Source organism: Hyperolius riggenbachi, chromosome 12 (genome assembly GCF_040937935.1).
Source record: "Hyperolius riggenbachi isolate aHypRig1 chromosome 12, aHypRig1.pri, whole genome shotgun sequence".
NCBI classification, from domain to species: domain Eukaryota; kingdom Metazoa; phylum Chordata; class Amphibia; order Anura; family Hyperoliidae; genus Hyperolius; species Hyperolius riggenbachi.
This window is the reverse complement of record NC_090657.1, coordinates 5,877,949-5,903,592: the sequence shown is the minus strand read 5'-3', so window position 1 is coordinate 5,903,592 and position 25,644 is coordinate 5,877,949. Positions and strand designations below refer to the sequence as shown.

At 47.1% G+C, this 25,644-nt stretch overlaps 2 protein-coding genes across 5 annotated transcripts in view; one reads left to right on the top strand and one right to left on the bottom strand.

Moving 5' to 3' along the window:
* The window catches only part of LOC137542384 (uncharacterized), a 104,929-nt gene extending 88,782 nt beyond the window's left edge, over positions 1–16,147 (top strand). For 3 of the 4 annotated variants that reach the window (XM_068264252.1, XM_068264253.1, XM_068264250.1), the window contains exons 11-16: positions 3,444–3,489; positions 3,992–4,057; positions 4,138–4,197; positions 9,250–9,332; positions 13,232–13,326; positions 16,031–16,147. In XM_068264252.1, coding sequence (XP_068120353.1) covers positions 3,444–3,489; positions 3,992–4,057; positions 4,138–4,197; positions 9,250–9,332; positions 13,232–13,326; positions 16,031–16,065 — 385 coding nt within the window. In that variant the 3' untranslated portion in view covers positions 16,066–16,147. The remainder of the gene's footprint in view (positions 1–3,443; positions 3,490–3,991; positions 4,058–4,137; positions 4,198–9,249; positions 9,333–13,231; positions 13,327–16,030) is intronic. The other variant, XM_068264251.1, reaches the window with a different exon arrangement.
* A 58-nt stretch (positions 16,148–16,205) lies between these two features.
* H3-3B (H3.3 histone B) lies at positions 16,206–24,382 on the bottom strand. Its single transcript, XM_068262530.1, has 4 exons — positions 24,280–24,382; positions 21,467–21,601; positions 19,045–19,198; positions 16,206–17,196 (listed from the first exon to the last, which is right to left on the bottom strand). The coding sequence occupies exons 2-4, from the start codon at positions 21,592–21,594 to the stop codon at positions 17,068–17,070; spliced, it is 411 nt and encodes a 136-aa protein (XP_068118631.1). The 5' UTR covers positions 21,595–21,601; positions 24,280–24,382; the 3' UTR covers positions 16,206–17,067.
* Positions 24,383–25,644: the final 1,262 nt, after the last annotated feature.

Sequence of the window (25,644 nt, the reverse complement as noted above, 5' to 3'; positions counted from 1 at the left end):
TTAACGGTCCAATTTCTAGTGAAAAATCGTTTCTGCTCGTATTGGTTGTAAATAATCTCCGCTGATGAGCACAAGCAATTACATACGATTATAAAATCAGTCGTTCAATTGGATTTTTGTCGAACCAAAATTTGGATGTTCTTGTTGGTTGTGATAGATAGGAAGCAAAGATTGGTTGATTGGTGGTGTAGTGAATGATTTCACTTCCGATCAGAATTTCTGATCGCTCGAACGACTTTTCACTAGAAATTGGATCGTTAGTGGCCACCTTTATACATGCCAACCTCAGCAATTCATTTCACTTGAAATATCTATACAAATATTTCAGCAATTGGACTGAGCATCTCCCATTTCATAAGTGCCCCTGGGTAACTGCAATTCAGTAAGTGCGTTTGAAATGAAAGAATCAGAAAATCCCCCATGAGGAGATAGACTTGTCCAAAACCGTTCAAATTTGTCTTACCCATTGTTAGTCACGACATAGTGAAAAAAAAAATTATGGTGCATTTTATTCTGGGACAAATCTACATTATATGCATGTATTTTTGTTTCTTTTGGTGGGGGGGGGGGGGGGGGGGAGTGGAGTTTAATAGGTTTAGTATTTCAACTAAATTATTATTTTTTTTAATCGGGAATGTATGAATTCTGTACCTGTGTTGAAGCTGAGACAGGGACACTTAAGTCCAGCATAAAAAATGAGTTTTAGTCACCCGAGGCTTCCACCGGCCCCCTGCAGCTGTCCGGTGCCCTCGCAGTCACTCGCCGATCCTCCTGTCCCCGCTGGCAGCTACTTCCGGTTTCGGGGACAGGCCTGGCAACGCGAGTGATTCTTCACGTTCCTGGCCGCAATAGCAGTATAGAGGGCGCTATGGCGGCCAGGAACGCGAAGAATCACTCGTGTTGCCAGGCCTGTCACCGAAACTGGAGGTAGCTGCCAGCGGGGACAGGAGGATCGGAGCGAGGCTGCGAGGGCCCCGGACAGCTGCAGGGGGCTGGTGGAAGCCCTAGGTGAGTAAAACTCTCTTTTTTTGCTTGACTTGAGTGTCCCTTTAAGCCACCGCTTACTTCACAACTGTGTAGTGTAAGAACTTCAGAGTATATAATGAAAAGCAGTCATACAGTTCAGCCTCACTCACATTCTGAAGCAGTGGCAGGGACTTCCCATTGGCATGCAGAATCTCCTCCTAGATGGCACAGGATCAGACTCAGCACTGACATAGCAGCCTTCCGGAGAGCAGAAAAAATAGCAGAAAATTACTGTAAAAATTGTGACAACATTTTGCTGCATTTGCAATTCTTGTTTAGGGAATGAGCATTTTGCTCCGTGGATTAGAATTGCGAACAGAGTTGTGGCAAAATAGCTGGGTAACAGTAAAAAAGGGCGCATGAGGCAGGTGGACAAATCGGGCGCCGCCATTCACTCCCATAATAAATATCGTTTAATGGGCGCCCAACAGGAAAAAAGGGCGCCGGAGAAAAATAGTTTTAAAAGCGGCGCCCGGAGACTTTTAATGTTTTATAACTGCTTCTCATGATTACCCATTATTTAATGATTTATACATTTTGTAATATTATTTTTAAACGAAAAACAGTACAATATTTTTTGAAACGTTATTAATGCTTATCACAGGGGGGTCTTAGGTTTAGGCACCACCAGGGCGGTCTTAGGTTTAGGCACCACCAGGGCGGTCTTAGGTTTAGGCACCACCAGGGGGGGGTCTTAGGTTTAGGCACCACCAGGGGGGTCTTAGGTTTAGGCACCACCAGGGGGGTCTTAGGTTTAGGCACCACCAGGGGGGTCTTAGGTTTAGGCACCACCAGGGGGGTCTTAGGTTTAGGCACCACCAGGGGGGGTCTTAGGTTTAGGCACCACCAGGGCGGTCTTAGGTTTAGGCACCACCAGGGGGGTCTTAGGTTTAGGCACCACCAGGGGGGTCTTAGGTTTAGGCACCACCAGGGGGGTCTTAGGGTTAGACACCACCAGGGGGGTCTTAGGTTTAGGCACCACCAGGGCGGTCTTAGGTTTAGGCACCACCAGGGGGGTCTTAGGTTTAGGCACCACCAGGGGAGTCTTAGGTTTAGGCACCACCAGGGGGGTCTTAGGTTTAGGCACCACCAGGGGGGTCTTAGGTTTAGGCACCACCAGGGGGGTCTTAGGTTTAGGCGCCACCAGGGGGGTCTTGGGGTTAGGCACCACCAGGGGAGTCTTAGGTTTAGGCACCACCAGTGGGGTCTTGGGGTTAGGCACCACCAGGGGGAGTCTTAGGTTTAGGCACCACCAGGGGGGGTCTTAGGTTTAGGCACAACCAGGGGGGGTCTTAGGTTTAGGCACCATCAGGGGAGTCTTAGGTTTAGGCACCATCAGGGGGGTCTTAGGTTTAGGCACCATCAGGGGAGTCTTAGGTTTAGGCACCACCAGGGGGGTCTTAGGTTTAGGCACCATCAGGGGAGTCTTAGGTTTAGGCACCACCAGGGGGGTCTTAGGTTTAGACACCACCAGGGGGGTCTAAGGTTTAGGCACCACCAGGGGGGTCTAAGGTTTAGGCACCACCAGGGGGGTCTAAGGTTTAGGCACCACCAGGGGGTCTTAGGTTTAGGCACCACCAGGGGGGTCTTAGGTTTAGGCACCACCAGGGGGGGTCTTAGGTTTAGGCACCACCAGGGGGGTCTTAGGTTTAGGCACCAATACGGGGGTCTAGGGGTTAGGGGTAGGTACAGGGAGGGTTACTTACTAATTTTTTTGTAAACGTTATTATACGTTTCACTTTTTAAACGGAAGATTAACGTTTTCACAATTGCCGATTTCATGAACATTATTTAATGATTTATAACTTTATAAAACATTATTTTTAAATGAAATATAGTACATTATATTTTTAAACGTTATCCATGTTTATCGTTTAAAACCCCGCGCCCTTTTTTCCCAGCGCCCCTTTTTAACGTACGCAAATAGCTGGCATTTTGCAGTGATTTTCAGTGTGAAATGGCCCTAAGCAATCTGGATAAACTTGGGTATCTATATAAGGAGAAAAGGGGCGTGTCTTCAACTAAGGGAATAAAAAAAACAACCCTCTAGCTCTGTATGCCAGTAGTAAACATGATTCCTCCCATACAGCATGAGGTACAGGCACTTTTTCTATACCGCACTGACAGGGTTGAGAGGATTTTTTTCCTCTTTTACATATCTCTTCCTCCTTTCCTCATAACACACACTCCTTTTTTTTTTTTTTTTTTGTCAAAACATTTTTTTTTCTCCTTACAGTTCCTTTTTGAGAACAGGAGAACTGATCTTATGACCAAACGGAAGAATGATGTTGTTGCTTTGTTACATGTTAGAAATGTGTTTCAATAGTTTAAGATCCTGTCCATGTACATTTTCTTACTGGCCTGGACAAGGGCTTTAATCATTTATTTATTTATTTATTTTTATTGTTTTCCTCCAGACTCCTGTACTCTGTAAACTATCTTGGACGGGCTAACGTTGGAATGGTAAATATCAAATGCATTTTCTCTTTTAGTACAAGTTGTTTTCAAGCATTATTCAGTTCAGGAAACGTTTGCAGCACTGTATTTAACCAATGTATTTTAGGTTAATATTTCGACAGGTCTGCAACTGTATTCCATGTTCTTTTTTACATTATGCATTTAAATAACTGTGATCTCTCTTGCCTAACATAATGTATATGCTGCCTTTCACCTTGAGAAGACCAAATTGCCACTGATATTTTGTACTTGGTGAGAATTCCCCCATGAAGAGATGGGCTAGTCCAAAACCTGTCACTACTGTCAGATTTCTACTACCTACTGTAAGTGACAGCAACATAGGAGAAAAGTAGTTTACGGCTCATTTTACTCTGGGGAAAAAAAACGTACTTCTTATTTGTCTGTTTGCACAGATTATAAATTGTACAATTTTTCGCCATAGTGCCCCTTTAATAGCTGTATTCTATATGGACTTTTTTTCTGATATAACCTTAATGGTTTTTAACAGTTTGGAGGCAAAGAAATTTTAGATGTTGGGATCTCCAAGGTGCGAAAGTCAAATTCTACACCCAAAGTGAGTACTTTAACTTCAAACGAAATGTTAATTTACTAATATTTCAGCAAAGCTGTGTCTTGATCACTGTTTTTTTTCAGGAAGTGTTCCTTGACATCAGAGAGACGGAAGTAGCTGTAAAGGATAAGGAGTCATGTGAGGTAAACCTAGAAGTACCAACTGCTTTCTTACAGTGAAATAGTGCAAAAAATAACAAAGGCGCCAAAGTAGGGTAAAATATATTAGAAACCGTCTAAAAGGAAGGAAACGGGTGGATTCCCCTCCCTCAAGTACATAAATGACCAATCAGTATAAGCCGTTTGGAGAATTGTTGTAAAATACATTTTCTGGCCACAAATTATAATGCTGCTTTATAATTTGGAGAATTGTTGTAAAATAAATTTTTCAACACATCCAAACCTGCAGTAATTACTACAGCAGATTGGGCTCTCGGTTTCTTGTCTTGTTTTTCTTTCAGTGAAAAGTGCAGTTGTATACTGGATGGAAGGTTACTTCAAGTACTTTAGTTACTTATTTAGTACTCTGGAGGTCCACTTTAAGTCTGAAATTTGCAAGAATTTCTGAAAGTGGAATGCTGATTTTTTTTTTTTGGGGGGGGGGGGGGGAGGGAGGAGAGGTTGAGCCAAGTTTTTTTTTTTTTTTTTTTTTTTTTTGTGGTTGTGTTTCTGTTAAAGCACACCTGGAGTGAGAGTGATTTGGGGGCTGATTTATTCATTTCCTTTTAAACAAGGGAAGTCAGCTGCAGTTATAGTAAAGCAACCACAAGATGTCACTGTCTATAAAGTGCTGTGATGAGCTCTATGGTATTGTGTTTCCTGCATTTATTCAGTGTTCCTCTCTGTTCTAAGTAAGCTGCATAACCTGATGGAGCAGAGGGGTCTGTACACGCAGATAGGCACCCAGTATAACAAGTGATGGAGCAGAGGGGTCTGTACATGCAGATAGGCACCCAGTATAACAAGTGATGGAGCAGAGTGGTCTGTACACGCAGATATGCATCCAGTATAACAAGTGATGGAGCAGGGGGGTCTGTACATGCAGATATGCACCCAGTATAACAAGTTAGAACTCTTTACTTAAAGAAAACCTGAACTGAAAACTAAAAGTCAAAATAAACATACACAGGTCATACTTACCTCCCGTGTAGTCTACTCCTCAATCTCTTTCTCCTCTCCTGCGTACTGTTTGTCCACTGTGATTAATGGATTTCTCCATCCTCCATTTGGAAAATGGCCATTACCCCATAACCGCTTTCTGGTCAGCACACAGTTAAACTGTAACATCGCCCACTTGAGCCATAGGGAAACATGGACATTACTTGGCACATCAGTTGTCCTCTCAGCTGTAACTGACAGCAACTGATCTATAACTGACAGCAACTGATATATTTCAGTTCTGACAAAATGTTGTCAGAACTGGAAGGGATTATTGTCAGAAAAACATGGTGAGCTTCTGAGAGGAACTGATGGCAAGGTGACTATGTAATGTTCATTTGAAGTTACCTCATGTGTTTATTTTAAACAATTTTACTCAGTACAGGTTCTCTTTAAGAAAACTGCAGAGATAAATCGTACACAACCATCGGGTAATGCAGCACTTCAGTCAGAATCTGCATGCTTGTCTGTGGCTATGAGAGGCAGAGGATCAGCAGGACAGCCAGGCAATTTGCATTGGTTAAAAAGAATTAGGGCAGCCTCCATATCCCTCTCCTCTCGGTTTGCCTTTAAAAGGAACCCGAGGTGAGGAGAATATGGAGGCTACCTTATTTCCTTTTAAGCAATGCCAGTTGCCTGGCTGTCCTGCTGACCCTCTGCCTCTAATACATTCAGCCATAGCCCCTGAACAAGCATGCAGCAGATCAGATGCTCTGACTCAGGTTTTACTGGATTAGCCATATGCTTGTTCCAGGGTTTTGACTCTACTTATGCTAGAAGATCAACAGGGCTGCCCTACGACTGGCATTGTTTAGCAGGAAAGAAATATGGCAGCCTCCATATCACTGTCACCTCAGGTTCACTTCAAGTTTTTTTTCCTTTTAGCTTTGTGTTCTTGGTGACACCCAGACCGTGACAAGAAAATAAGGCAAAGCGCCTCAGTGGGGACACGTCTTCCTCTTCCCTGAAAATGGTTTCTTTAGTTGACTACAACAAAGTGACATTTTCCAAATTAGAATGCAAACAACAGAAATGTCCCCAACCTGGAATCTGTAAGAAGAAACCATCCAAGGGAGAACATGACCCTTTCCCACGCTATGCCAGTGGCGTACCTAGGGGGCATCTGACACCCGGTGCTGGGTATTATAAGACACCCCTCCCCCCCCCCAAAAAAAAGTAAAGGAGTGAGTGTGGCATACTAAGTGCGCGCCACGGCGGGTAATGCCAGGTATAGGTGCCCCCTATATAGGTAATTTAGTTGCCCCAGTATATGTAATAAAGTTGCCCCCATTATAGGTAGCTAGCACAGTTGCTCCCAGTATAGGTAGTTAGTTGCCCCCAGTATAGCTAGTAAAGTTGCCCCAGGATAGGCAGCATACCTGCTGCCCCCAATGTAGGTAGTGCTGCTGCCCCCAATGTAAGTAGTGCTGCTGCCCCCAGCGTAGCTAGTATAGTGGCCCCCAAGATAGGTAGTATAGTGGCCCCCAGTATAGCTAGAAGGAGGGGTAGTGGGGAGGGGGGACAGATCCCCCCCCCCCCCCCCCTCCCTCACCTGGGTCCCATCCTGCCTCTCTTCCCCTCCAAAATGGCAGCAGGGGCAGCAGGCAGCAAACGGGCAGGTGGAGAATACTCACTTCCGCGTATCATCCGCTGGAACGCTGCGCCTCCAACACCGTGACCAGCATTGGAGGCGCAGAAGAGGCACGCGACGGCGACGCAGTGTTCCAGCAGGTGGAACGCCGAAGTGAAGTGAGTATTCTCCGCTCGCCTGCCCTGTCTGTTTGCTGCCCGCTGTCATTTTGGAGGGGAAGAGAGGCAGAAGGAGGGGACCCAGGTGAGGGGGGGGGGGATCTGTCCCCCTCCCCGCCGCTGTCCCTGTCACCCCTCCTTCTAGCGCTGCTCTTCCCCTCCTGCTCTGCAAGACTGCAACTATGGAGGGTTGTGGCGACGCCCCCCTGGCTGTCAGTCACCCGGGGTGCCACGCCCTCCTGCGCCCAATGGTAGGAACGCCACTGTGCTATGCAATTCATTTTAGATGTTCTCACTTAAATAGAATGTGTTGTGTATATACAGTATCTCACAAAAGCAAGTAGAGCTCTCACATTTTTGGCAATATTTTATTATACCTGTTCCAGGGGCAACACAGAAGATAGGACACTGTGATACCATGTAAAGTGGTCAGTGTACAGCTTGTGTAACCGTGCACATTTGCTTTACCATCAAAATAACTCAACACATTAATGTCTAAACTGCTGGCAACAAAAGGGAATACACCCCTGAAGAATGTCCAAATTCTGCCCAAAGTGTCCTTATTTGGTGTGCCTACCATTATTTTCCAGCACTGCCTTAAAGGATACCCGAGGTGACATGTGACATGAGATAGACATGTGTATGTACAGTACATAGCACACAAATAACTAGGCTGTGTTCCTTTTTTTCTTCCTCTGCCTGAAAGAGTTAAACATCAGGTATGTAAGTGGCTGACTCAGTCCTGACTCAGACAGGAAGTGACTACAGTGTGACCCTCACTGATAAGAAATTCCAACTATAAACCCTTTCCTAGCAGAAAATGGCTTCTGAGAGCAAGAAAGAGATAAAAAGGGGAATTTCTTATCAGTGAGGGTCACACTGTAGTCACTTCCTGTCTGTCTGAGTCAGGACTGAGTCAGCCACTTATATACCTGATATTTAACTATTTCAGGCAGAGAAAGGAAAAAAAGGAACACAACATAGTTATTAGTGTGCTAGGCACTGTACATACAAGTCTGTCTCATGTCACATGTCACTTCAGGTATCCTTTAACTGTCTTGGGCATGGAGGTCACTAGAGCATCACAGGTTGCCACTGGATGGAATCCTCTTCCATGACGAAGCTAGTGGATTTCAGAGACCTACCCTTCTCCACCTTCCGTTTGAGGATGCTCCACAGAAGCTCAATAAGGTTTAAAGGACACCTGAACTGAGAGTAATATAGAGGTTGCCATATTTATTTCCTTGTAAAAAGTAGACAAGACAAATAACATTTATATTGCACTTTTCTCCTTGCGGACTCAAAGCGCCAGAGCAGAGCAGCAGCCACTAGGGCGCGCGCTATTGGCAGTAGCAGTGTAAGGGAGACTTGCCAAAGGTCTCCTACTGAATTAGTGCTGGCTTACTGAACAGGCAGAGCCGAGATTCAAACCCTGGTCTCCTGTGTCAGAGGCAGAGCCCTTAACCATTACACCATCAGCCAACCGAGTACCAGTTGCCTGGCAGTTCAGTTGATCTATTTGGCTGCAGTAGTATCTGGATCACACACCTGAAATGAGCACACAATTTGCAAATGAAGTGCAACTAGGTTATGTCGGACTTCTGTCAGAAGCATCCGATCTGCATGCTTATTCAGGGTCTATGACTAAAATAGATAGAGGCAGTGGATTACAGGACAGCCAGGTAACTGGTATTGTTTAAAGGGAAATAAATATGGCTGCCTCTTTATCCCCCTCGGTTCTTGGTTAAGGTGTCCTTTAAGTCTGGAGACCTGTTTGGCCATCAGCGGCTCGATTGATAAGGAAACAAACTTACCGTGTATGCTCAGCATTAGAGAGTTCTCTGCCATAAGGTGCCATGTTGAATTTTCAGTGACCAGTGTGAGAGTGACAAGACCAAATTTAACTCGCCTGCTTCCCATTCACACACGAGACTTTGTAACACTAACCAGTCACATGACCCCGAGGAAGGAAATTATTGGGCAGAATTGTGACATTCTCCACTTAGGGGTGTACTCACTTTTATTGCCAGTAGTTTAGATAGTAATGGCTGTGTTGAGTTATTCTATTGGGGCAGCAAATTTACACTGTTATACTGTACAGTACCTTACATTGTACTGAGGTGTCATATCTTCAGTGTTGTCCAATGAAAACATATAAAATATTTACCAAAAAATGAGGTTTTACTCACTTTTGTGAGATACTTTATATCTTTTGCATGTTTACCAAATATAGTAATAATGTGTTGCAAAGAAAGAAAACAAACTGCAGAATACAACTATTTTCCACAGGTCTTGTTTCACTATTTGTACCCAGACATTTCCAGCGTGGGCCGCAGAGTGGATAACAAAAGGGTATTTGCTTTATGTGCAATGTGAGTATTTTTTATAAAGTCCTTGTAACGATTGGTGTCAGCAACACAGATTTTTCTGATCTGCAGTATCACCAATAATACTAGTATAGCTAGACACAGGACACCCAATGTGATATAGTGTTTTGTGCAACAGTAATTGGAGAGATGATCTCCCGAGAAGCGGGAGATGCAAACACTTCTGTAGCCTTGGATTCCCTGAGGGGCAGGGAATCAGGCTGTACTGCAGCCAGTGGATACCTGAGGAGCAGGAATCACTGTCTGGAGTAATATAGATGATTGGTCTGCAGCTAGGGATTCCCTGAGGAGCAGGGAATCAGACTGTACTGCAGCCAAGGATTCCCTGAGAGGCAGGGAATCAAACTGTACTGCAGCCAGTGGACCTTGGATAGGTAGAGACCCACTGACTGTGCTGCACGATGGTCTCCAGTGGAGCTGGCGACCATAGGCCTGAATTAGCAGCTAATAACCACCTGAAGAGCAGGCGTCACAGGTATACAGTAAGGCTGATCACTCAGGGGCTAGGTGACAGCCAGAAAGGTCAGACAAGCCAGGTCGGCAACACACGGACAGACAAAATACAGAAGCGGAAGACTGATTCGGTATCCAGGTACAGGCAATGTTGGCAACAGGTAATCAGATGGGCGGAAGTACCGAATCGGAGAACAGGAGAGTAGTCAGGAAAGCCAGAGGTCATAACAGGTAACAGTATATAAATCAATCCTAGTCTTAGGTGTGAGGTCCTTGGTCTCAACACCTGGGAACTAGTCTAATGCTGAATACACACCATGAGTTTCCGCGTCGCACGCGTCCGTTGATACGCGTCGATTCGATTATTTCCGAGCGCATTTCGATTATTTTTAGGTCGAATGCCATGTAAAGTATGGCAAATCGACCTAACGATCCATCGAACTGCGAATCGGACATGTCGGAAATAATCGAATCGACTCGTATCGACGGACGCATCGAACGTGAAAACGCATGGTGTGTATCCAGCATAACAGATGATGGTAACAATATAGCAATCTCCTAGTCTTAGGTGTGAGGTCCTTGGTCTCAACACCTGGGAACTAGTCGAACACATAAACAGTAGCAATCGGTAGTACTTTAAAGCTATCAATGGAATCTGACTCAGTGTGAATTCCCAGCTCCGGCTGGTTCTAACACACTGCGGGATCTGACTCAGGTCTGAGCGCTCACACGTATATGTTCGCAACAGCAGACAACTTGCAAGTGACAAGCGAGTCCTATAATATACTAAAAGCGCTCCACAGCGCCGCCCCAGTCAGCCAATCCGGAGCATAGCTGGAGTCAGCTGATCGGCATGATCAGCTGACTCCTCTTCTAGCAGCATAAAGGTCCTGTCACCTGGCGTGCGCAGTTCTCCATCTGTGTGCACTAGTAGGACCAGGCAAGGCAGCATCACGCTGCTGCGCGGCAGCAGCGGCTGGCTGGGACGCAGAGATGGCCGCCATGCCGCTCTCCCATGCGGCGGCATCTCTGCTATTCATTACAGTCATGTACAAAGCTAAGCTTTGGGTTGTTAAAGCCAATGGGTACCAATCTAAAAATAAAAGTCAGATACTCACCTAAGGAGAGGGAAGGCTCGGTCCTAATGAGCCTTCCCTCTCCTCTCCCGGTGCCCTCGGTGCTGCGCTGGCTCCCCTGTTCGCGTCCGCCGCCGCAGGGACTTCGGAGGTCTTCGCGAGCACTCGGGCTTCCGAAGACGGGCCGCTCCATACTACACACACGCGAGTGCGTCAGAGGGCGCTCGCGCATGCGTCGTATGGAGCGGCCCGTCCTCGGGAGCCCGAGTGCTCCCGAAAGCTCCCTTCGGCATGCGGAAGTGGCAGTATTTGACCGAAATGGTCGAATACTGCCACGGGGGATCTTGCGCGGGACCGGGCACCGGGAGAGGAGAGGGAAGGCTCATTAGGAACGAACCTTCCCTCTCCTTAGGTGAGTATCTGACTTTTTTATTTTTGAAATAGTAAACACTCACTTTAATTTATCTGCATGTATCTCTATAGTAGCGAGCCTTTGTTGAAAGCACACGTTCTGTTTCTCTCTCTGGGCCATATGCAATTCACTTTTTCACCTGGGTTTTCTCCTAGGTGATATTTTTGTTGTCATAAAATGCATTTTAAACCACCAGCAAGAAAATACTCAAAATAATTTTAATAATTGTTTTCCACCTACTTGTGTGGCACTTTTCCCATTTCAAAGTGCTAAAAATGTATTTTAAATCAAAGAAGAAAAATCTTCTCCTAGGAGAAAAGTGAATTGCATATGTCCCCTGTGTCTCTCTCATCGGGTGCTTTCAGTGGGGTATGTGCTCTTTATAATGCTTTTTTGGAATATGCTGTCAGCATTATGTGTATTTTCTATATTTGGGTTTAGTGGGACTTTTAAAGATAGTCTGAAGCCATTTTAAAAACTATTTTTTACCTTTTTATTTTAGCTTAAAGGAGTTATCAGGATAAATAGTCAAAATGAGCTTTACTCACCTGGGGCTTTCTCCAGGCCCTTGCGCCACGCCGACCGCTCTGCTCCCCGCCGTTGTCCCAGTCTCGCTGCACGGTGCAGAGGCCAACCGCTCTGCTCCCCGCCATTGTCCCAGTCTCCGGTGTCCATATTCAGGCTGAGTGCGGGGTCGGCTTAACTGTGGCTGCGCCGCTGTCAATCATGGCCACAGCGAACCCAAGTTTGCCGCAGCCCACGTGGCCATAATTGACAGTGGCACTTCGCGCAGCCACAGTAAGGCCGACCCCGCACTCAGCCTGAATACGGAGCATGGCGACAGCGGCGGGGTGTGGTCAATGTAGGACAGTCGGCTGCAAGGGGCTGGAGAAAGCCCCAGCTGAGTAAAGCTCATTTTGACCATTTATCTTGATAACTTCTTTAAAGATGATTGTCAGTGCTAAAACGCTGCACTCCCGTGGCAGAACGAGGGTTTTATAATCCCCGGGGCAAAACCAGGGATCACTTCCTGGTAGAGGCAGAGCTTAGGGCTGTAGCTCTGCCTCTACTGTTGTCAATCCCCGCCTCTCTTCCTTCACTAAGAGGCGGAGATCAGAGGATTGATGCAAATGGAGGCAGAGCTACAGCACTAAGCTCTGCCTCCCCGGGCAGCAAAATCCAAGACTTTGAAAGTTGTATTTTTGCGCTAGGATTTGGGGGTTATAAAACCCTTGTTCTGCCGCAGGAATGTGGCGTTTTAGCACCGACAATCATTCTTAAGCTAAATAACATGTAAAAACTAGTTTTTAAAATGGCTTTAGAGTCTCTTGAAGAGTAATTCAGAGCATTCTTAAAAATGCAGCATCAGACAGACATGCTTTTTCCTCTTCACATGAGGCCAGCGGGAGCAGACAGTATGTCTGCAGTAATCAGGGCAGATGGCTTTCCCATAGGCTATATGTGGGACCACATCCACCTGTCTGGGACTATCACAAACTGCCCAGAAGTCTATTCCTCTTGTGGGTCTTTCACACTAGAGCCTGTTTAACGCAAAGCCGAACTTTGCGTTAACCAAGGTAAAATGAAAGTCCATAGACTTTCACACTCGACGTTGTGTATTAATTCAACTTAATAGTTGTGAGCTGGTGTTTTCCCGTCAGGCTGAATTACTACCGGCGCTGAATTGCATCGCTACATCCGATGGCACGCCGCAGGAGAACGGCTTCTGCACGCCTTCTACATGTGAAAGCCCCCTTACTGCCACAGATGTGATGCAGCGTGACAAGTGTGATCAGCTCCTATGGATAACATTAGCCGTTCACTGTCCGGTTAGCAATGAGTGAACTGACTATACGAGTCCATTCTCTACTTTAGTGGGAACAGAGTCTAAGCATTTTGCATAACTTTTATACGTGAAATCTAACCCATTGTTTCTGTTTCAGTGATACGGGTGGAACTCCTGATACAAAATCTTTTAACTGTTTTGTGTTTGAGACCATTAATCACAAGGAGTGTGAAGAGATGATAAAACGAATAGGTGAGAACTTGCACTTCTATTTCTTTTCTTTAACGTGACATTGAAATGAAAAAAAAAGTATATTTTACTAATGTGGCCTTGTCTCAGGTACTTTACACCCCAGTGATTTTCTGTACCAGAGATAAATTCTGAAAAAGGGGCCACCACCACTAATGAGCAGGTGCAGAGCAGCTGACGGGAAGGGCTGCCTGTCAATGAGAGGCCTAATAGTTTCAACTTAGACAGATTTTTTTTTTTACCCTTTCAACCAAGCTGTCTGCTGTGTATAGTGTGCTGTTTGTGTGTGCGTTTATATAGTGGGTTTCAGACTTATGGCTGAAACTCACTAGACTTCTCAATGCTAGCCATTTGAACAAGCTCTTGCTAATGCAATAGTATCAGGGATTTTTATAAAAACTGCATACATGTCAAACTTTGGCCTGTGGGCCAAATCTGGTGCTCAAGTGGTTTCCCCACCTTGCATTATGTTTGGCCTCAGGAGGGGGAAGACTCCTACCGAGGCTTCCCCCATCCACCTTCCCTTCCCCCCCAGTGGTCTTGCTGGGCCCCTACAAAACCACAGCTGACAATTTGTTGTGCTGTGTTACCTGCAATATTTACCTTTTCCAGCGCAGTAGTGACTCCCCGATGGACTAAGGCGGAAACAGCCAAATCCAACCGGGTCTGCTCTGCTGCGCAGGTGACTTCCCAGTCTGCACATCTGAGTGGATCTGACTAGGATCTGGTATTTCCGCCTCATCCCGATCAGAGAGCTGCTACTGCAGCTGAGCCGGGAAGGTAGTCATTTACATGCCTGCCATTTAGGGATATCGAGCGAGACCACTGTGGGATGGAGGAGGATGGGAGATACCTAGATAGGACCCCCCTCCCCCCCCTTCCGAAGTACCCCCAGGGGTGTTTGTTACAAGTCCTCCTCTTGGCAGGCACATAGTTTCCACCCAGTGGAAGTTACTCTTATGTGGTGATCTCTTTATCCATTTCATGGAGAGGGGGTTATAGTGAGGCAATTGGCCTGTAACTGTATGTACAGGGGAGTGAATTTACACACAGGCAAGCTGATAGCATCTCCAGCCCTCAGCCTGTGACAAACAGAACATGGCTGCTCTCATTGTATCACAGGATTATAAACTGTTTGCAGCTAGATTTGCTGTGTAAACTATCTAAACTTTAGATATATAGAAAGTTGTCAGTTTTTCATCTCAGATTTACTTTAATAGAAGTAGAACTATGAATCAACTGACACTGTACATTGCACTTGCATGTTCTTCAGCAAGCTTCTCCCACTAGCCAGCCATCGCCAGCTTTATATAGTCATGGAATGCTTGTGATAGGATTAGCGAATAGTCTTGTTACAGTTGGGGCAGCAGCATGGTGAGGAGGGAACTGGAAAGTGAGAACTGCAGCTGGGTACAGGATCACATTAAAAATTTAGCTCATTTTTTTAAGAGCTAGTAGGTACTAACAAATTTACATGCATTAGCTGCATGTGAATTTGCATTCTTCAATGCATTTCAATGGGCATGTTTCCTTTACAGGTGAAATTTGCTTTAAATGATACCTGAGGTGACATGAGGAGATAGACATGTGTATGTACATTGCCTAGCACACTAATAACTAGGCTGTTTTCCTTTTTTTCTTTCTCTGCCTGAACGAGTTAAATATCAGGTATGTAAGTGGCTGACTCAGTCCTGACTCAGTCAGGAAGTGACTACAGTGTGACCCTCACTGATAAGAAATTCCAACTATAAAAACACTTTCCTAGCAGAAAATGGCTTCTGAGAGCAGGAAAGAGATAAAGATGAATATCTTATCAGTGAGGGTCACACTGTAGTCACTTCCTGTCTGAGTCAGGACTGAGTCAGCCACTTACATACCTGATATTTAACTTTTTCAGGCAGAGGAAAAAAAATAAAAAAAAGGAACATAGCCTAGTTATTAGCGTGCTAATCACTGTACATACACATGTCTATTTAATTATGTCACTTAAAGAGACACTAACAATTTTTCAGCCTTAGTTCTTCTATCCTATAAGTTCCTATGCCTGTTCTAATGTGCTCTGGCTTACTGCAGCCTTTCCTAATTGCACTGTCTCTGTAATAAATCTTATCTCCTTTCCTCTGTCGTGTCTGTCCGGCTAAGGCTTGAATGTGTGGAATGTGCAGGGCTGCTTGTGATTGGATAGAAGCGATACACACCCTCTGCAGGCTCTGTATGACTCACACACTCTGCTTATGTGAGCCTATCACAAGCTGGTTAGTTTGTAAACCCTGCCTAAAACTGTTAATGACAAGCCAGGATTGCAGCAGAGAGTGGCAGAAACAGCACAGAGGGGCCCAGGAAAAAGGAATAGCATGGTATGCTTTTTAGTGTAAGAATATTAGAGTACAAATTCTCTTTAAAGTATCCTTTAAACAATTTTTGGGAGGTTTATGTTTAAGCAGGTATGAGTTTTTGCTTGCGGATGTCAGTGATGAGTGGCAATAGGAAAATAAATTTTTTTCCCACGCATGTAAATTCACACACGCATTTTGTCTGTGGATTTATCTAGGTATAGTGGAAATAAGCCCCAAAGTTGAATATGGAAGGAAGATTGACACCTGGGAGAAAACCAAACCAGAAATGTTTTTAGAGAGATTGTATTGTTTGGGGGCAACAGAAGCTAAGTATATAATAATCTTACTTACTGTGTACATTCTATTTTCAGCTGCAGGATTCAAGCATACAGAATGGTTTGTGTGACTGAAATTGACACTTCTGCAGCCAGAGCTTCCACTACTGACGATGAATGTAATTTCTACCTATTTAAATAAAGTTATTTTTGTAAAAGTGACTCCTATGTTACATACCAGTAAACAAAACAAATGACACTTCCAGAAGGATCAATTGAATGTAAAACATTTAATTTAAAATATTGACACTACTATAAAATAGCTTTCATAAATGCACATTGTGTTTAGCTGCCTTGTTAACACATCAGTCTGCACTTCAGAAGCACCAGGAATGGAGTTAACTACCAGCTATGACGTACAGTGAAACAATGACCGACATGTTCCACAGTGTATCAGACTAGCACTCAGGACAATCTAAAGTTGTACAAAAATTTACAGAAAGACCCTGTAAAATGACTTAAAGGACAACTGAAGAGAGGTATATTGAGGCTGCCATGATTCCTTTTAAGCGATACCAGTTGCCTGGCAGCCCTGCTGATTCTCTGTTTCTATTTAAGCCACAGACCCTGAACAAGCATGTAGCAGATCAAGTGTTTGACTTAGTCAAATCTGGCAAGATTAGCTGCATGCTTGTTTCAGGCACTACTGCAGCCAAATACACCAGCAGTGCTGCCAGGCAACTGGTATTGTTTAAAGGAAATATGGCAGCCTCCATACCCATCATTTCAGTTGTGAGTTAACACAAGCACAATACAAAGTGAATGAGCCCTTGTCCCAGGCTTGTGCAGTCAGAAGGAGCTTTGTTTGGCCCCAGCTGAGTTGGAGCTTAGGGATCCCAAGACAAGTTATTGCATTGGCTGCCGAACACCATGAAACAGCCACCAAACTCATGCAAAAAAAGCACCTGCTGCCCTTCCCTAGAAAGTACCCAAATTCTGCAGGTAATCCGGGGCAGCCTTCATAAGCATTCACCTGAGTGGCAGATGGAATGGTTTGTAAGTTAACAGTTTATAAAACATGAAAACCAAAGTATTGTACAGAATTTTCTATAAAAACACTTTCAGCTTGGCTTTTATGCCCTCTCCCCTCGTATCCTGCGAGCAAGCTGGATATCTTTGGGCATGATTGTCACGCGCTTGGCATGGATTGCACAGAGATTGGTGTCTTCAAACAGTCCAACCAGATAGGCTTCACTAGCCTCCTGCAAGAGAGACAAGATATTAGCAAGGTAAGTTATTAGGGGAACTGAAGAGATTGAGACGGCATTAATAACCTCCCTGGCGTTCAATTTTACCAGGATTTCTGTGCAAAAAGTGATATTTTTATAAAAATGTTTTTCCTGTAACTTGCCAAAATGTGTCAAGCAAGGGTCTAGTATACAGCGCAGGAGTGTATTGATGTGTATGCACTTTTATACTGTTTTCAGCATGTTTTTATGGTCGGATACCGCTAGGGAGGATACCCAAAGTGACATGAGACATGTGACTGTACAGGGCCTATCAGGGCTCGTTTCCACTATAGCAAATCCGCATGCGGGCACTCCATGCGGATTCGCATACTCAATGTTAGTGGATGGGGCTGTTTCCACATGTGCGACGGCAGCGTTTTTCAGTGCGGGAAAAATCTGCACGACAGGGTCGTCAGATTTCACGTGCGGCAGGAATGCGGGCGAATCGCCGCTAATGCATTCAATAGGGAAATCGCATGCGGCTTTGTCATGCGGATTTCCCCCCGATGTCGCATGAAAGGCAATGGAACTTTACACAGGCAGTGACATGGTTAAATTCGCCTGGCTCCTTGCCATGCGAAATCGCGGGGAAATCTGCATGCGGAAAAACGCAGCCGCATGCGATTTCTTCAGCGGTGGAATCCAGGCGATTCTGCACCGCTACAGTGGAAACGAGCCCTCACACATAACTATGCTGTGTGCCTTTTTCTTTCTCTGCCTGAAAGAGTTAAATATCAGGTATGTAAGTGGCTGACTCAGTCCTTACAGGAAGTGACTACAGTGACCCGCACTGATAATTCCTTTTTATCTCTTTCCTGCTCTCAGAAGCCATTTTCTGCTAGGAAAGTGTTTTATAGGTGGAATTTTTTTATTAATGAGGGTCACACTGTACTCACTTCCTGTCTGAGTCAGGACTGAGTCAGCCACTTACATACCTGATATTTAACTCTTTCAGGCTGAGAAAAAAAAAAGGAACACAGCAGAGTTGTGTGCTAGGCACTGTACATACACATGTCTATCTCATCATGTCACTTCAGGTATCCTTTAAGAATCTGGCATCCACAATTCTCAGCCAAAACAGCACCACATTATAGTCTAGGACAAAATGTCTAGTGTCTATTGCTGCATTCTTGCAGGGAAGTTGCATTAGGGAGAGATAGCAGCCACAATAACTAAATAAAGGCTTCAACCAATAATTATACTTGAAGCCTATACCATGTATAAATGGACAGTCACTTTAACCTGCTTAAAGCAGATCCGAGATGAAAAGCTAACTAGAACAAGTAACTTGTCTAAAGTTTAGATAGTTTACACAGCAAATCTAGCTGCAAACCGCTTCAACAGTTTATGATTTATCCCTGTGATACGACAGCCACCATGTTCAGTTTGTCAATTACACACAGGCAAGCTGATTTATATCTCCAGCCCTCAGCCTGTTACAAATTCACTCCTCCCTCCTCCCCTCTGAAATCTCTGGCTAGTAACCTCCTCCTGCCCAGACTAAGCTCCCATAAGCCCTTGCTACAAAGGCTGAGTGTGCCAAGGCTCTCCAGAGAAGCTGTGGGCAAGGCTTGTTTAGTTCATAGAGTATTAAAAACAGTATTTGGCTTGAGGAATGCCCTATAAACTATACGAAACGAACACAATTATGCAATGAGTAAAAGTTTCTCACATCCACTTTAAAGTGCAGACCCTACTGGTTAGTCATACAGTTCCCGTATACCAAGCACTCATGCAAGCATTGTGCAGATTTCTGTAAACAGACTTAGTACATCCCGATAGAGTACATAAAAGAGCATGGTATTGGCATGTGATGTGTACCTGCAGGGCACCAATAGCCGCACTCTGGAACCGAAGATCAGTCTTGAAATCTTGCGCTATTTCCCTCACAAGTCGCTGGAAAGGCAGCTTACGAATCAGCAACTCTGTTGATTTTTGGTAACGGCGAATCTCACGCAAAGCAACAGTTCCTGGTCTGATGACAAAAAGAAAAAAATTGGTAAGATATAAAAGCATTTTACAATAAAACTAACACCATGCCATTATTTGGGGCAACACTGGGTGCAAGTACTGATCTGACACAGGCCCACTACAGCAGCTGCTAGAAAGATCTACGGATGATGGAAACGCATGAACAAAGATTCCACCAGAATGGAAAGCAGTGGAGAACTCCAAGTGCACCTCAACCAACACGATGAACACGAGTGGGGATGGCCAGGGAGATTGAAAATGTGAATTGATGCAGGATTGTGCTAATTTTGAAGGCAAATTAAGCAGCTTAAAATAGACCAATCAAAACCTGCCAAGGCTGAATAAGTGTGACGATACACTGGCATTAGATTGTAACAGATCCATTCCTCTGATCAAAATACCAGAGAGGGACCCATTACTGTCATACGCTGCAAATGGATTTAATAGATTTTAGTTTGAAATCCCCTTTCCCCATGTAAAGTGTGCTCTCTATCTGCTGGTGCACTGCTGTCTCCATCCAGGGACTGCGCCCCCTGTGGCTTGTATGTAGTCATGTAATGTACATGCCCCCAGATCACAGGGTACAGACCCCCGCAGCAATGGAGACTGACACAGGGAGAAGCATGCCAGTGTACAGGAGTGTAAGCTCTGCTGCCAACAGTCTGCATAACCTCCAGGGGGTTTAAGAACTCACAAAATCTACCCCCTTTAGAGTGAGATCTTCTGAATCAGTTCTGTTTGGCCAAATAAGAGGCACTCACAAGGAAGCCGACTTATCAGTTGCTTTACAGATACACAAAATGATACAAGGCCACAGTATAGATCTTATAAGTCCAGCATGCGACATGTTTCTTCTTGTGTTGCTATGGCTTTTACAGATTTGCAGCGTACAAAGCCTCAGACGGGTTTTAAAGCAGCAAAAATGTGAACAACCGTTTACATCAATTTGTACTCTCCCTCCCAAGATACATTTTGTGGCATGAACCATAAGGCCCGGTTCACATTAGCGTTCGCTATCCGGATTTTCCAGATCTGATCTGGACTGCATACTGTACAAACGGAACATACGTTCCGCATAGCAATGTAAAGTCTATACGGACGTTCACACGTGTCCGTTCCGTACAGTACAGAGCCGGATCGGATCCGGACTCTTTTCCAACATGCGCTATTTTTTGGGTCCAGATCTCCGGCCCACGCACCCGGACCTGAGCCTGACCGCACCATCCGGAACACAGAAACCAATGGGAAACGGAAGGCACAGAACACACTGCCTAAAAAAAAACCTGACGTTCTACCCCACTTCCTATGCGTATCCAAGCGGCCATTTCAGATGGGGACACATGAGCCAAGCATGTCTGGAGTGGAGCAGCAGTGACAGACGTGCTGGAGTTGTTTGGCAGAATGTCGGAGGTGAGGCCTACAGCGGAGGAACCTGATTCTACAGGTGCACCTTCTGCTGACCCCAACAATTTTTTTTAAATTTCGCTATTTTTTGCCCACGGATCCGGATGGCAGCCTGATGCATGCCTGATGCAAACGGACCGGATCGGAACCGTATGGTTCTGATCAGGTCAGGATCCGATCAGGAGCCGGTCCGTTTATTTGCCAAAACGCAAGTATGAACGGGGCCTTAGACGATACCAGAGCCGAAATTAAGCTAGAGAAACGGGGAGCAGCAATATACTCACCTGTCCTAATGCCTCCCCCCCAATCCTCTTCCAGCTCACCAGTCATGCTTCACTGCACAAACCAGGCTGCAGACACCTAAGGCCAGGGAGCACACCGTGCGTGATGTCACAGCGATCCCAGCCACAGACACGTGCTGCAGGACGCGTGCAGCCCGGTGAGGGCAGTAAAGCCTGACTCCAGCGGCCAAGAAAAGGATACCGGGCAGCTCTTACGTAAGATATGGAGGAACGGGTGGACATCAGGACAGGTGATACTATATGCATGCGTCCCCCCCCCCCCCCCCCTTTCTCTAGTATTTGGCTCTTGTATCCTTTAAACCAAGTTTTATACTCTGTACACAAGTGCTTTTTTCTCTACTGGGCATGCTCAGACCTTACATGCTTGATCAGCCCAGATGCACTTGTCACAAGGAAACAAGCTTTCGTTGAATACATTTAGAGGGGCCCTGTACTGGCATGGTGGGCTGTGCAAGGATCCAGGAACTCTAGAGACTTTCCACTACCATGGCAAGCAACTACATTTTTCACTTGAGGTATGCTTTAATGAGTAGATGGAGGACAACCAAGATCCCAGCAAGGTTTACCTGTAGCGATGGGGTTTCTTCACACCACCTGTAGAGGGCGCACTCTTCCGGGCTGCTTTTGTAGCAAGCTGTTTACGAGGAGCCTTTCCTCCAGTGGATTTACGAGCAGTTTGTTTTGTACGAGCCATATTTTACCTAGAATTACAAAAATTACACAATTTATTCCATATGCTGCATGACCAAGTCTTCTAGGAAACTGGTAATTTTATAGAAGCGACCATTTAAATCTGTCCTCCAGTGTACATTATTCAACAAGTCCTAATAGCAAGTTACTACCCATTGCCTTTACCCCCAAATCCCACCCTCAGCCCCGCCTTCTGGCACACAGCCCCACCCCTGCAGAAAAGTACCATGTGCTTTATCTTGGGTAGAGAGAACACCACGACGTCTTTCAGCAGGGGCGGGGCTAAGCACCAGAAGACAGCAGCCCCAGTAAATTATAACTTGGTATGAGAAGAGGACCCCATTGCATGAATACATGTGGATTGGGCATTAGGACTGCTCAATTCCGGAAGATACCTGGATAGTTGCTATCCAGATATCTCCCAGTAAACCTGTGCGGGGGGGAGGGGTCAATCTTACCTATCTGACATCTTCTTTGGCCGTCCCTCAGCGTCTCCCGTGATGTGTGTCACGTAATTACAAACACTCCTTTCAACCCGGAAGGAGGAAGTGTTTGTAATCACATGACCGCCACTTGGACCGCATCGTCAGAGGTGCCGAGGGACGGACTGAAAAAGACGTCAGACAGGTAAGATCGACTCCCCCGCCCAGGTTTACTGGGAGATATACGGATAGCAACTATCTGGGTATCTCCCGGATTTGAGCAGCCCTGTTGGGGATTCAGTAAGAACATTTGTAATAGCACAGCTAATTACAGCTTCAGTATCAATAGTGACATCACTCAGACACTTAAAGGACTTCGAGGCCAAAATTAATAAAATCACACTGTACCTTTTTATTATCATAATCCACGGAGGACGTCCTGCCCGTCCTCCGCTCCTTTCCGCCATCAATGCAGGTTTTTCCGTTTCCCTATGGCTTGGCCCGACCCCACCGAAGGGGTCGCATCGATTCCACCTGTAAGATGGCCGCCGCCATGCTCCGCGGCTGCGCAGTACGCTTTGCCGCCAGCGCGACTGCGCAGCCTATTGCCCTACACTTGGGGAGCATGCCGGGACCTAATACGCGGCGGAAGGCGGGCAATAGGCTGCGCAGTCGCGCTAGCGGCAAAGCGTACTGCGCAGCCGCGGAGCATGGCGGCGGCCATCTTACAGGTGGAATCGATGCGACCCGTTCGGTGGGGTCGGGCCAAGCCATAGGGGAGCGGAAAATCCTGCATTGATGGCGGGACGGAGCGAAGGACGGGCAGGACGTCCTCCGTGGATTCTGATAATAAAAAGGTACAGTGTGATTTTATTAAATTTGGCCTCGGAAGTCCTTTAACATCTAAATTTCCTGTGGCGCTTATTAACAAAACAGAAAGTACACAAACCAGGACTGTGGGGTCAGTACAGAAATCATCCGACTCAGTTTATGACACCTCCGACTCAAAGTACCCAAATTTGCTCTGACTCCTCAACGCCAAGCCCAGAGCACTGCTACAAACTACATTAAGCCACTGATCGATCGTCCAAAGCCAGAAAAGCTAAGATGAATGGCAAGAGCTTAGCACCAAGGCTGGTACCGGGCCACAACACTAGCTGCATGAAGAGCACCCGGGCTTCCTCCCACATCCAACTCATTTGCTCCATCAGCTAAATGATCTTCTCTGCTAGGCTGGAGCCTTTTTCCCCTCTGTGTCCCTTCCTACACTGCACCCCTAGGCTGGAGCCTCTCTCACCTCTGACTCAGCCCCTCCTACACTGCACCCTAAGGCTAGATCCTCTCACCTCTGCCTGCTCCCCCTCCTACACTGCGCCCTGAGGCTGGAGCCTCTCTCACCTCTGCCCCTGGGGCCCCTCCTACACTGCGCCCTGAGGCTGGAGCCTCTCTCACCTCTGCCCTGTGCCCCCTCCTACACTGCACCCTGAGGCTGGAGCCTCTCTCACCTCTGCCTCAGCCCTGTGCCCCCTCCTACACTGCGCCCTGAGGCTGGAGCCTCTCTCACCTCTGCCCCCACCTACACTGCACCCTGAGGCTGGAGCCTCTCTCACCTCTGCCCCTGGGGCCCCTCCTACACTGCGCCCTGAGGCTGGAGCCTCTCTCACCTCTGCCCTGTGCCCCCTCCTACACTGCACCCTGAGGCTGGAGCCTCTCTCACCTCTGCCCTGCACCCCCTCCTACACTGCGCCCTGAGGCTGGAGCCTCTCTCACCTCTGCCCTGTGCCCCCTCCTACACTGCACCCTGAGGCTGGAGCCTCTCTCACCTCTGCCCTGCACCCCCTCCTACACTGCGCCCTGAAGCTGGAGCCTCTCTCACCTCTGCCCTGTGCCCCCTCCTACACTGCACCCTGAGGATGGAGCCTTTTTCCTCTCTGCGCCCCCTCCTACACCCCTAGGCTGGAGCCTCTCACCTCTACCAAGCCCTGCGCCCCATCCTACACTGCGCCCTGAGGCTGGAGCCTCTCTGCCCCCTCCTACACTGCGCCCTGAGGCTGGAGCCTCTCTCACCTCTGCTCCCCCAGGCTGGAGCCTCTGTGCCCCCTCCTACACTGCCCCCCTAGGCTGGAGCCTCTCTGGACGGCTCCCCACCAGCAGTATCCTCCCCTCCCCCCGCAGCCGTGCTGATGAAGCGGTGAGAGGCGGATCGGGGACGCACAATCCCCCCCATACAGCCGCCTCCCGCTCTATCTCCCCCGGATCACACTCACCACAGATGTCTCCGTCTTCCAACAACCAGCAGCGGCTACAGCGAGTGACGCACGGCTGCGCAGCCACGCTTTATATACCAGCCGAGCCGCCGTGCGTGTGACGTCATCCCAGCTCCCCCTCCGCCGCGCTCAGGATTGGCTGGACAAGCAGCGTCACGGCCCTCAGCCCCGCCTTCCGGCAGCTGAGCGCTGATTGGCGGAATTTGCCGCGCGGTGATTGGCTCTTAGCGCAGCGCTGCGATTGGTCTCCTGGCGGCTGGAATGGGCCAATGGCGCGCGAGCTCCTCCCCGGCCTGTGATTGGCGGATTCCGGGCAGCTTTGTATCCAGCTTGGTGTGGAAGCTCCGGGAGAGGCTGCAGCGCTGCGGGAGGGCGGGGCTCTGTCCTGCGGGAGGGCGGGGCTCTGGGGATAGAGGGCCATCTAATGAGCAGTGCAGAGAATGAGGGAGGATGGGAGAGGCAGCGCTTCTTATTATTGTTTGTGAATAATGAGCACATCTGACAGCTCCCCAGTGTCCCTCTTTCCTCCTCATTTGTCCCTCTTTCTATGTAAATATATATTATTATTATTATTATTATTTAGTATTTATATAGCGCTGACATATTACGCAGCGCTGTACAGTGTACATATATATCTTGTCACTAACTGTCCCTCAAAGGAGCTCACAATCTAATCCCTACCATTGCCATATGTCTATATTATGTAGTGTAAGTACTGTAGTCTAGGGCCAATTTTAGGGGGAGCCAATTAACTTATCCGTATGTTTTTGGAATGTGGGAGGAAACCGGAGTGCCCGGAGGAAACCCACGCAGACACGGAGAGAACATACAAACTCTTTGCAGATAGTGCCGTGGCTGGGATTCAAACCAGGGACCCAGCGCTGCAAGGCGAGAGAGCTAACCACTACGGCACTACTAAAAAATGTGTTTGATTGACTCTAAACTTTAGAGCGGACCCGACAGAGATATCTCCGTGCTGAGAGCCGCAACAGCGACCCCCCCCCCCGCTGGAGCCGGGAGAGGTAAATAAGACCCATTCACACTGCACGCGTTTCCTTACGCGTTCCGGGAACACGTGCAGGTGGCCGACACGCACGGCATCAGACAGTGCACCTGTGCGGTCCGGGAACACGTGCAGGAGGCCGACACGCACAGCATCAGACAGTGCACCTGTGCGGTCCGGAAACGCGTGCAGAAGGCCGACACGCGCGACATCAGACAGTGCACCTGTGCGGTCCGGGAACACATACGGTAGGCCGACACGCGCGACATCAGACAGTGCACCTGTGCGGTCCGGGAACACATGCGGTAGGCCGACACGCGCGACATCAGACAGTGCACCTGTGCGGTCCGGGAACACGTGCA

Excerpts from the sequence above, each read along its gene's own strand:
- H3-3B (XM_068262530.1), bottom strand. The coding sequence starts at position 21,594 with ATGGCTCGTACAAAACAAACTGCTCGTAAATCCACTGGAGGAAAGGCT. Across the intron at positions 19,199-21,466 it reads AAGAAACCCCATCGCTACAG|ACCAGGAACTGTTGCTTTGC; the intron begins GTAAACCTTGCT and ends TTTTGTCATCAG. Across the intron at positions 17,197-19,044 it reads CGGCTATTGGTGCCCTGCAG|GAGGCTAGTGAAGCCTATCT; the intron begins GTACACATCACA and ends TCTCTCTTGCAG.